This window comes from Chelonia mydas, chromosome 5 (genome assembly GCF_015237465.2).
Source record: "Chelonia mydas isolate rCheMyd1 chromosome 5, rCheMyd1.pri.v2, whole genome shotgun sequence".
In the NCBI taxonomy this organism is placed as follows: domain Eukaryota; kingdom Metazoa; phylum Chordata; order Testudines; family Cheloniidae; genus Chelonia; species Chelonia mydas.
The window spans coordinates 20,216,933-20,229,693 of NC_051245.2; the positions used below are offsets into that span (position 1 = coordinate 20,216,933).

General features: G+C 46.9%; 1 protein-coding gene across 1 annotated transcript in view; it reads left to right on the forward strand.

The window, feature by feature from the left end:
• The first annotated feature begins 2,391 nt into the window (after positions 1–2,391).
• Positions 2,392–12,761, forward strand: part of ONECUT2 (one cut homeobox 2) — a 46,905-nt gene continuing 36,535 nt past the window's right edge. The window contains exon 1 of the mRNA XM_007069412.3: positions 2,392–3,808. Within this exon, the coding sequence (XP_007069474.2) occupies positions 2,656–3,808 (1,153 nt within the window). The 5' untranslated portion in view covers positions 2,392–2,655. The remainder of the gene's footprint in view (positions 3,809–12,761) is intronic.

A 12,761-nucleotide genomic window follows, 5' to 3' on the forward strand; every position in this document is an offset into this window, starting at 1 on the left:
ACTTTAAAAAAATGTGACTGCTATCAAAATTGCCACTGTATAAATGAACCTGAATGGGAACACACAATTCAATATTTTACTAAAAGGGGAGGAGAGACTTCATTTAAAACTAGGACCTTAGACTGTGGTTCATTCAGTCTGTGCATCTCTCATGTAAATGTTTGCTAAGGGTAAACCTCAAAATGTCCCGTTTCCATTAGAAACTAAACGTGAAACCTGTCGAAATCCTGCCCGGTTGATACACAAAGGAAGAAATAGGATTGCATGATTTCACAGAGAAACCCAGTATTGATCCGGAGGTGGGAGCGTGCAACAACTCACCTTTAAACTCCGTCACACGTGATCATTCCCAAGCCCAGAAGTGCAGCTCACAGGGTATATCTTGATCATGATAGAAAATAGGTTTATTTTACAGTTTACACACTCCCACCCCCGCACCTCAAAACCACTCCCAGAAAAGGAAGAGAAATAATATGCTAATTTATGGATGTAAGAAGAGCTTCTTATTTGTGCAAGTGTGAAGTTAGTGGGGTTAGACCTTTGCATATGAAGCACAGATTACAAAAGCCATTAAGAGCAGCTGTACTTCAGGATGGCTTTTTTAAAACTTCATGGAATGCTTCAGGAAATGTACAAGCACCTTGGGTATCAATGGTGACACCAACCAACTAGGGACTAAGAGCTTGCAATAGCATGAGCTTTTGTAGTGAATTATAGATGCCTGACAACCAAGGCGATCCACCTTTATAAATATAGAGAATGAAACAATTTACTAAAAAGATCTGGGGCAAGAGGGAAGGAAGGGTCAGTTAAGAGAATACATGCACTGACCAGAACTCTCTGAAGTTGACCCCATAACGTTACTGTATATCCATGTGAGGGGATGTTTTCTCCCTGTGCAGATAGCAGGAGAAAGGGAGAGATCAAGGGAGAATCAGAAGTGTTTTCCAGATGAATCAAACCTTTTTCTAGCCAAGATGGCACATACAGTATTTTGGACACTTTTCCTTCTTTTCTTATCAAGTTTTCTCTAACAGCTGGAAGTGGTTGGAAGGGGCTGCCTTAAGAAGACCCCCTGCTCTTCTTTTGACAGCTGATAAAAAGAAAATAGGTCACGCTTTTCAAACTTATGTCCACCCTGCCCTTAATTACTGTCTCTGTAAACAAAGGCAACATCTGCGCAACCTCAGCCTGTTCAAACCTCCAGAATAACACAGGGAGAGCAACCTGCTCCTCAAGAATCTGTTACTTTGGGGGGCAGGCAGGGGCTGTTGGCTGCAATGCCCTTTCTCTTGGTGATTGTCTTTCTTCACGGTTTACAGAGGACACAGATTCAAGGAATAGATATGGAGAGGGGCTTTTGAAGAGAGGAGGGAAAAGTGAAAGACGGGCCCTGGTCATGCCTTCCGAATCCACTGATCCATTTCAGAACAGAATTAGGACTATGCAAAAAGTGTACTACCTTCTGGAACGCAGAGATTGCAGAGCCATATGGCAGCGTGTGCTGCATAATGCCTGGCTTTTCTTGGGAGAAAAAGTGGTACACAGCTTTTTAAAAAGTCAAATGAGCCCGGAGCAGGCTGTTCAGACGTGCTGCAGAACTGGGGGGAGCTGCAAAACTTCGTCACTACAAGTAATTAGAACATGAAGCTAGACTCTTTGGGGGCATTGTGTTTACGGGGTCCTTCACTTTAGTTTTAAAAAAATCATTTCTGGAGTGCCGAAAGATCCAGCTTTGTTTTGCAGTCTGCAGGGATCCGGAGAGACGGAATACTGTAATAAAGGAGCGATTTGTGAGAATAAACTTAAAACAATGCCTCTGTGCTAAGTTGGCCGGCGCTGTGCAAACGCCACCCGCCCAGACTTTGTGATGGGGTTAAAATAGTGACCCTCGGTTGGCAAGCACGGTGCAGAGACAGTTCAGAGGGGGGTGCCCTCTGCGTGACACTGAATTACAAGACAGCAGCAAACGGCCGCTTACACGAGTATTTGTGTCAAGTCACGATTGTAGCATCTTACTTTGGACTGTTACTGAGAGCAAATTCTGCGTCCTGATTTGCAGCTGCTGGGGTGGAGGTGGGAGGGGGGGCGCTTTCCCAGGCTCGGAGACACAGCGCCTGCCTTTCCCCCGGACAAGGGGGACGCTGCATCTTTAAACTCGCTCGCTCGCTGTCTCCTTGACGTTTGATTCCAGTGGGGGGGGGAAGGAGCTCTGAAATCTCAGCCAAGCTTTAAGCCTCCAGTCCCACCCTTCCCCTCGCCCATTGGAGGGCTCTCCCCGACAAAGCGAGGGCTCAGCATTCCCTCCCTGGGCTCTGGCTGGGCTGCCTGTCAGTCCTGGCCCAAGCCCTGCCCAGCCGGGCTAAGCTAGGTTGTTTGAGCAGCAAACCCACTCTGGACAGCTCCAGCTACCTAAACAGAAGACGTAAGAGGAGGAAAGCGCTAGGACATGGCGAGGGAACGGCGCTGGCCCGGCTGATAGAGACTGGTGATTCCCCCCCACCCCCACCCCTCACACACACACACACACACGCACACACCCTTCCCCCTGCCCACACACACACACACACACACACACACAACTGAGAGGCCTTATTCCCCCCCCCCGCCCCCCAGCTCCGAGCATCCCGCCAGCCCTGCACCCCCATGGACTGAATGAAGACTGCCTACACCGCCTATCGATGCCTCACCAAAGAGCTGGATGCCTGCGCCATGAACCCGGAGATGACAATGGACAGCCTGGGCAGTTTGCACGGGGCAGCCAGCCATGAGCAGGATTTGCTGGGCAGCCCCAGCCCGCACCACCCCAGCCGCAGCGCCGGATCGCTACGGGTCCACCCTCCTCCTTCGCACCAGGACTTAGCTTCTGCCTCGTCCCGCTCGGCCATGGTGTCCAGCATGGCTTCCCTGCTCGACGGGGCAGGGGATTACCGCCCGGAGCTGTCCATCCCCCTCCACCATGCCATGAGCATGCCCTGCGACTCCTCGCCCCCTGGCATGGGCATGAGCAGCACCTACACCACTCTGACTCCGCTCCAGCCCCTGCCGCCCATCTCCACCGTCTCCGACAAGTTCCACCACCCCCATCACCACCCCCATGCCCACCATCCCCATCACCACCACCACCACCAGCGCCTCTCCGGCAATGTCAGCGGGAGCTTCACCCTGATGAGGGACGAGCGGGGGCTGCCGGCCATGAACAACCTCTACAGCCCCTACAAGGAGATGTCCGGCATGGGGCAGAGCCTGTCCCCCTTGGCTGGCACCCCCCTGGGCAACGGATTGGGGTCCATCCACAACACCCAGCAGAGCCTCCATACCTATGGACCCCCCAGCCACGACAAGATGCTCAGCCCCAACTTCGATGCCCACACTGCCATGCTGGCCAGGGGTGAGCAGCACCTCTCCCGGGGGCTGGCTACCCCCCCTGCGGCCATGATGTCCCACTTAAACGGTATGCACCATCCTGGACACCCTGGCCATGCTCAGCCTCACGGGCCCGTGTTGGCTTCCAGCCGGGAAAGGCCGCCCTCCTCCTCCGGATCTCAAGTTAACAACTCTGGGCAGTTAGAAGAGATCAACACCAAAGAAGTGGCCCAAAGGATCACTGCAGAGCTGAAGCGCTACAGCATCCCCCAGGCGATTTTTGCCCAGAGGGTGCTGTGCCGTTCTCAGGGGACCCTTTCAGACCTTCTAAGGAACCCTAAACCTTGGAGTAAGCTGAAATCTGGCAGGGAGACGTTCAGGAGAATGTGGAAATGGCTGCAGGAACCCGAGTTCCAGAGAATGTCAGCCTTAAGACTTGCAGGTGAGTTCTGGCATCAGTAATACGATCTCTGTGCACATGCAAATAGACAAAGCGTCCCAGGGAAAGAGCCACTGAAAAGTGTAGTGTGATGCTGCCGGTACAGGCTTTAGGCACAGCCTAGTGCTTGATGTATTCAAGGGGCTGTTTTTTTTTTAAGGAGCTGCACGATGAATAGATTGCCCTTGTCTTGATTTAACGTCTCCCTTTAATAGTCTTAATCTGACTACTTCGAGCTACTGGGTGCTACCAGACTGGCTTGTCTGGTGGCACTGCTAAGAGGACAATGGTTTGGATGTTTTGTTTTCACCCTGCTCTGTAATCTTTACATATGATCTAGAATAGTGCCGAGTTTTTGACATTTCCTATTGCACTTGGAAAATCCCCAATACACCCAGCAAAAGGCTCCTCAGTTTTGACCCACGATAAGGATGCATGGTAGGTACATTGCATCCTTATTTCTAGGGTAGAGGTGTTTTGTTTTGTTTATTTCTCTCGGAAAACTTCCTTGGACATAACGAGAGGTCCCGGGGTGGTGTCGGATGTATTTTATCAATTTTAGGAGAGGAAAAAGCAACAGATCCTGGGAAATCTCTTATAAAGAATGACGCATTTTGTGAGGGGCAGTTTTAGAATAGCTGTTCTCCAGGCTTTGAGTGCTTCCGTTTGATATTTTTTACCCACAGCGCCAGTATCTTTCATTTCGGGTAGTAGTAGCTGTCGCATCAACGCATTTATTAGACAAATCACAAAATGTGTATTTCCTTTGCACGGCCGAGGTTGTGTGAATCATTTTCAAGTCTCCTAGATTCCTCAGTGAAAGGAAGCACATTAGGAGTGTGATACATTACGCGCCGAGAAATTAAGCTATAGATTATTGCATGCAAAAGTATAAGGCTGCAATACCCTCTTTGCAGACACGGGCGCTTATTTTTGTACAGAGCAGAGAGCTGGATTTGAAGCCGAGGGAGAAGACAATCACACTTGGTACATTGTTCTAATGTGAGGTGAGCTGTTTTGTGCTCCCTCTGCTGTAACCAAAGAGAAGTACAACCCTCTATTGTTCTAAGATTACAAGAAATCGTCCATTAAGGTTGCTATTCGAGGGGGAGTGGGGGATAATAATACAGATGGTTGGAAAATAAATCGCTATCTGGAAAAGTGTACATGGGATTATGTATAGATGTTTCTTTCCTTGATATAGTGTGCAGTGGAGGAGCGAACCGATAGAGTATTTATGCTTCAAAAAATAGACTTGTCAAGACTGGAAAAACCTATATTCTGGGGAGGGGGGGAGATCTCTTTTCATTCAGAGAGGAGAAAGTGACTGCCTAGAGGAACATCTGCAGTCCTTTCAGCATTGCTTTGGCTCTACATCTGGAAAGAAAGACATGCAGGCAAGAATTAACATATCTGCATTAATTGGAATTTGCTTCACTGTCCCATCACATTTTAACATAATACATAAAATATTGGCAACCTGTTTTTGACACATACTAGCCCTTTACCACAAACTTGTTCCCATTATATATATATAATAGTGTGTGTGGCTCGTTTTAATAATGTGACAGCTGCATATTTACAAGTGCATTTTAGAAGGGATTTCTACTCTGACAACTACCTAGTTCACCTGTGGTTGGATTGATTCCAATCTGTACCAAGTAATCGTTTGGTATTATTGATTAGCAGAGGGCAAATAGGAAACAACCTTTCGGAAAGATTACTTTTTGCTTCAAAATCCACCCTCCATTTGTGCGCAGAGGGGGTGGTGGTGGTTGTTGTGTTTTCCTGGTTGTGTCAAATCCTGAGTGAAGTTCTTTCTGGAGCTTCTGATATGATTTCTTACTAATTATAATTATTGATTAATATTAATTGTTATTATTATTACCCACTACATCGTGGAAATAAACGCAAAAGGTAGGGGAAGTTGTGTGCGTTGTTGTTGTTAACAATGTCCCATTGAAACCTGGTGTGAGATTTGAAATCCTTTGTTTCTAGTTGTGTGTGTGTGTGTGTGTGTGTGTGTGTGTAGTTGGCACACTTTCTAACAAAGCTATTTGGAAACACTGTACAATGAAAGGCAAGTTCCACTCCCTTCCTCTTTTCTCATTCGGTCTTAGGGACAATTCATGTGTGAGAAGTCCAGAGTGAATAGATCTCTTCGGCCTATCTCAGTGGTCGGTGGGACTCTTGCAGTGCGTCGCTGGTAGTGGTGTAGCTGATGTGGCAAGCTTTGTGTGAACCACGATTCCCCCCCCCCCCCAAGTGCAATGTACAAAACAGAGAAGTTGGGGCTCTATTCCGATTCATTTAGAGATACCGTTTGGAATTGGTCAGAGTTGCTAAAATTGCAGGATAAGGTCTGATCGTTCACTTGAAGTCTTGAATAAAGAAAAGAGGCATATAAAATATATTGCTCTTGAGAGGCGGTTAAATAGATGCATACAAGTATCCGGATTGTATCTAGTATCTAAAGTAAGGTGAGATTTTGCCATTTATTGTGTGGTTTTATTAGCAACAACAAGTGGGTTGAGGACTTCCTGTATATCATCGGAGACTATTTTTTTCGGTCAATAGATCACTCTCCTGTAGTAAGATATGCCGTAGCGGGGATTTGGGTGCGTAGGTATTATGTACTCAGCGTAGCTACAGGGGCTGGGGGCTGGGGGGAGAACAGAAGCCATCTCTCCATGCATTATTGATAGAAATCTCTGCACGCCCCACAACTGGAGATGCCAGCGTCACTTTGGTTTGGGTTAAACAGGCACAAACCCGGAGCCTCTGCTTTCGGATCTATGTCCACCACTGAGGGCCTTAGAGATTTTCAGAGGGAAGGTGGCGGCCGAAAGCCACCTGGGTACATTCATTTTTACAGCAGTGCTGTGGGCTTGGTTATTTTTCCCCCTTCGATTCCTATGGCCCCGTCTGGCCGGGGGAGGAGGGAAAGAGCACGGGACTGGGAAGGTGATTTTGTTCTTGACTTCGTAGGCTATTAAAAATTCATGGTATCTTCTCTAACACACCCAGGGCGAGAGGGGGTTGTGTATTTATCCCTTCGCCTTTTCAGCATTATGAATGTATCTCGCCGCAGAGTCTGTGTGTGTCTGCGGCGCTGGGATCCTGGAAGTAGAATCAATTCTGGGATCTTTTCGGAGGGAGGCTCTCAGGAGTGCGACGTACGTTTAATGTTACTAATCAAATTATGATGCCTTCGAAGCGGGAGAGATCACGCGTTAATGGTTTTCACCTTTGTGATACAATCACTTACGCGCGCGCACACGAAATTGAACGATTTTCAATTAGGGAAACATCACTAGTGGAGGCAGAGGAGATCTGCATACAGTAATGAGGTGACGAATATGCCAGTCGCCTTCTCGACATCGGGGAAGAAAATTAAAACTAAAGCCAGTCATCTGCTATAAGAAAAGGAGGACTTGTGGCACCTTAGAGACTAACACATTTATTTGAGCCTAAGCTTTCGTGGGCTACAGCCCACTTCATCGGATGCATGCAGTGGAAAGTACAGTCATGAATGCATCCGATGAAGTGAGCTGTAGCTCACGAAAGCTTAGTCTCAAATAAATGTGTTAGTCTCTAAGGTGCCACAAGTCCTCCTGTTCTTTTTGCGGATACAGACTAACACGGCTGCTACTCTGAAACCTGTCATCTGCTTTTGCTTTCATGGGGGAGGGGTAACTTGTGGCGCTAATTCTAACATGCGACTTTTCCTTCAGTTAGCTCATTTAGGACATTGTCATTTCGATTAACATCCAGCGTGTCCCAGCCTCCGTCCCTCGACGAAAGAGTGCCGTTCGCGGGGCGGATGCACACGCCAGATCCCTGCAACTGGCGTTGTTTTCTCGGCCCAGTTAGACACACGGTCCCTTTGACACCAAAGGAAAGAGCGATCATGGTTAGGTGGCGAACTCCACGTTCCAGATCCTGTCCTGCTCCTGTTGAAGTCAATGGGATTTCGGCTGCTTTCTGGGACGGCAGGGTTGGGCTGTAACTTTTCATATTTGAAGCCCTGTTAATTTATGCTAACCGCCCCCCTTCCAGCTAAACCCAGAGAGGGTAGAAAAGAGGTAAAGGGACACATCTAATAGTTGTTAATGATTATGGATAAGATTTCCTAATATTTTAACCTATTCCTATAATTACATTAGACAGAGAGTTCACATTTCTCTGCAGCTATGTCAGTGAGAGAATAGACATTTATGAATAGGTTTATGTGTGTGTGTATGTGGACACACAGAATCTCAGCTCTAGCTGCACATATGGGAATAGCCTTATGCCTGTATGTGTAGCCACATCTTATCCTATAATATCACATTGCAATATTCTATTATAACCAATGAAAAACACAATCCTGTACCTACGGTGTCAAGTCACTTGAGTCAATATGCACCTTGCGCCCTATAGAAACGTGCATTAACATTTGTACATAACCCAGACATACTTTTGCTTGATGGGCTGATCAAATTAATAATTGAAGGGCTAGCTCACTACTGTCCTTGTCTTTTCGAGTCCCCTGTGAATCAATAACACCTTTCTAATATGCATTAGTGCTGGGTCCCTGAGAGCATTGAGGGTAGGAGAGAGAGAACACCACACGCGAAATAACCTGGGGAACAGGATCCCATAAAGCGAGAAGGCTCCAACATTTATTTTTATTCTAGTCTTTCCAACCATGTGGTTATGTCACTTTTCTCAAACAAATGTGTATATGGAGGGAGATCGATGCTGATAATGTTTAGAAGATTAAAAGAGCATTAATGCTGGCAACAGTAACATAAACGTGTGGACCCAGTTTTCATTGATCTGGAACCTGATCCGGCTTGTTTCCAGTAAAGCTGATGGCGCTGGCTTTCCCAGCACAAGACTGCCCTATCGTGTGTGTGTGTGTGTGTGTGTGTGTCGCAATCCTTCCCTCTCCCCATACCTTGCGAACCTTCCCAAAACGTTGGCTGAGCAGATTGTGAAAGATAATGGCCAACATGGCGATTCACCCTACAAGCCACGTTTCGGTTCCCCGAGGGAGCCGATCCTGCAGCCCTGTGGGGAAGCAGGCTGCGGGTCGGGCCTCGGGTTCGCTCTCAGCTCTCCCCCAGGAGTGGTGCCAAGAGGCGAGCATACGGCTGGGTGCTTTGCTTCAGTGCGGTACTAAGCTAGCAGAAGGACAGGCCGGCGTTAGAGGGGACGCTTTTCACTTGGACCAGTACAAAAATGACCCCCTGTCTCATCCTCCTAGGAGATGGCTCTCAGTGTGAAAGCTGCCAGCTCCGGACAGAAGCTGTCTGACACGGCGTCAGGCTAATGGGGACAGATTGAAGTGGGGCTTCCATCACCCCTCTTCCCAATGCCTTCTCTCAGCCCCCAAATCTGGACAGTTGCTGCGGTGCATGCGCAGTCGTTGCTTTCGCTAACTGCTTAAAAACTCTGCATACTATAAATGACTGTATGTACGTGATGTCCATGTACATACAGCAACCCACCCTTAACTAGTCACAGGAGCTAACAAGGAGTGTATGCTCTCAGATCAATAGAGGGTTTTAAAAACTCCCTACACAGGTAAATTACACAGTAGACAGTTGCTCTCTGAGCAATAACAAACATTTTACACACTTCTAAATAATTGGCCTTCTTTTTGTTTTTCTACTTCTTTATGCTCATTTTTTCAAAGCTTCAATACAATCAAATATTTTGGGGGTAACGATCCGATGAAACCACACAAAAGTTTCAGCGTTAAGGGTTTATTTGACATCCCTGTGTAGTCTAGTGGCGAGGGAATGGAAATTATTTCACTTCTTGACCCCAGAGGACTATGGCCTCTGAAAGCCCTACCCAAAATTGTGAATAAGGAGGAAATTCCAACTTTAAACTTGGATTTCTTTCTTTCTTTCTTTCTTTCTTTCTTTCTTTCAGGTTTAGGTAAAAAATTATACATTTGATCTCTCTCTCTCTAACTCTGTGTGTGTTTGTGTCGCACACTCACGCACAACACACACGTTCTTGCTATATAGTTCTTTCCACCCTTCTCCCAAAAATATTTCAGTTCAGAACAAAACCAGATGTATACAGTGGATCCGAGTTCGTTTGTTTGTGGCTAAGATGGAGCCTCAAAATGAGATGGATGGTGGGGTTTTGCGTTTGTTTGTTCGTTCGTTTGGTTTGTTTGTTTGTTTTGATAATTCGTTTTTTAAGGGTATTTAGATCGCCATCTAAAGAATTTTGTGTTTTGAATTGGAAGTAGCCAAGCATTCTTTAAATAAAAAAAACCCTTTACATATGACAAACTAAAACCAAACATAAAAACTCAGCAACGACAAATCTGTCTCCCCCCGATTCTCCTTCTAAATGGTGCTCTCCAGGTTTTTTTTCCCTCGTGGGTAGGTGGATAGCCTCTGGGACGGAGGGAGTTCTGCAAAGGACTTGTTTGTCGTTTCATTTTTGTGGCTTCCTGCACAGAATAGTTGGGCAAGTCCCTCAAGCCGTGGTTTTCAGCTGATCTGAGCCGGGCTCCCAGGCAGGTAAAGTCTGCTGGAAGATCCTAGCTAGCCGGGTGTAGAAGAGGGGAACGGCTTAGCCCAGACCTAGCCCCTGTACAATGTCCGATGAGACGTGATGGGGCAAGGCAGCTTTGGATTTCCATCCGTGCCACGAGTGTGTTCCTGCCGCTTATCCTTCTCCAATCGCATTACCGCATTGCCACCGGCTCTGGAGCTAGCTGCTGTCTGGAAACGCGAGTCTCCCCCAGCGCTGTCGGTGCAGGGAGGGGTCACCTCCACGGATCCGGGATGCTCTGTGAACCTGCAAAATCTCGGAGCGGGCAGATGGGCTGGAAGATACAGATGGTCTATACTGTACTCTGGCTCCCCGGTAAAACCAGGGCGTGTTTACTCCCTGACCTCAGGTGGTAACAGTGAAACGCCCTTGATGTGTTTTGTGTGTGTGTGTGTGTGTGTGTGTGTGTGTGTGTAATATATTTAATTATTGCTTATAAATCCTACCCCCTCCCTCCAGCAGCCCACTTTCTGTAACCGTGGCCTACGCATTTTGTTGCTTGCCTTTAGGGCATTGCAAGCAGGGAGCCCCACCGGCTCAGGGAGCTCGTTGAGGGCAGACCTTTCGTGCCAAGAGCGCCCTGTTTCACGCACATCCCATCCCAGCACCCATCTGGGCCATGTGCCCGTCCAGCCTGGCCCCTGATTCTCCCGGGGAGAGGAGACCCGCGTACGCAGGCCCGGAGAGATTCCCAGCGGGGAAGGACCTTTGTAAATGACAGCGTCCTCCGGGGCATGGATCTCCGGCCAGCCCGTGTGACCATGCAGCCTCGCTGCCTCAGTGTTTGCTTTTCCCTTCTCCTCTTTCTTCTTCTTTCGACCCTGACTTTCCCCTTGAATGAGAGGAAGAACCCAAACGCTGCCCAGGTTACAATAACACTGCCACCGCATGCTGTCCTCTTTCCTGCCAGCTCTACTCAAATGTAGCTAAGCTGTGTTGTCTTCCGGGAGAACCCGGTCCCTGCTCGTCAGGGAACGCGAGCGGTGCGGCTGTTCCTAGTGTTTATTTTTTTCATGGATTATGAAGAGGTCGGTTGCTCATCTCCAACCGTTTCTGTACTTGAATTATCAGAATTGCTTAATAGCTTTATGGCCTTCCGTGCATAGATATGAAACTATCTGCAGTGTTTGCCCAGCTCTTAGAGATGTATAAGAAGCTCAGGCGGTACAGATTTCAGTCATGATCTCGGATTTATGGAACATAAATATAACTAAAGCTCACTATGCATAGATCTCTATGGGTCAAATCCCATTCATTTTGCAGCTGATTTTAATAAGGCCAAGATTTGGCTCCCATGTCTCCCTTAAGGAATTAGTTGTTCATCAAATGTTTTGGAGGCACAAGAACATTATTTCCATTGTCTCAGTGTGTGCGCATGTGTGTACAAATCTTTCCAAAAGGTTTCTATAGTGTGAGGTCCTATAAGTATTAAAAGGAGGAAGCTTGAGATAGTAATATTCTAAGGAAAGGCCAGAATCTCAAATAACAGTTGTCAGGATGTCTAAAAATAGACATAAGAGTTTATGGACCGCATTGCACACAAAGGGACCGGTTTGTAATGCTTACCAGGATACAACTCCCATTGTTTTCACTGGGAATTTTTTATTTCTAAGGCCTGCAGAATCAGGCCCAAAATATTCAAAGGGAAGACATATTCGTATTCATGCAGGGCTGCTCTATATTATTTTCGGATGAATTATTCTCAACAGGCAGGCAGACATTGTTTGGGTTATAAGCATACCTCTAAAGTAATTTAATCACACTTGGGCCTTAGCTCATGTAATCAAATATACATATACTTTTTCCTGTAGGAAGAAAATAGTTTAAATGCATATAGTCTATATTTACTTTGGCAGCATGTCACAAATACTAATCATATGGAACCAGGAAAGGGAATGGGAACATGTCAGGAAAAAGAATCATACTTTTTGTAGAGGACAAAATAACTATATTTGTTTTTAATGCGGAAGGAATGTGCATTCCTGTGTATCCACCTCCCTTTTTCAGAGTGTGTTTATCATCTCAGTATGTAACGTAGGCACTCCTGTCATCGATTAATTTCTGTTAATATTAAATTGATCAGGAACCTGCAATCCTTACTTAACCAAAAGTCCCACTGAAGCCAATGGGACATTTGCCTGAATAAACAGTGCAGGATCAGGTCTTATGAATAATAAAATAGCCATTTGCAGTTGGAGTCCTGCCTGTTGAGGACTGCTGGCTCAGGAGCGGCCAAAGTGCTGGTTCTACAGAGCTGCCCAGTAGCTTCCCCAGTCAGCTGGTTTTGGTTTGGATTCTTTGGACCCGATTCTAATCTCCCTGACACAGAGTGCAGTAGCAGCAACGCTACTGAAGTCAATGGATTTACACTGGTGCAAAACAGGTAAGAGAT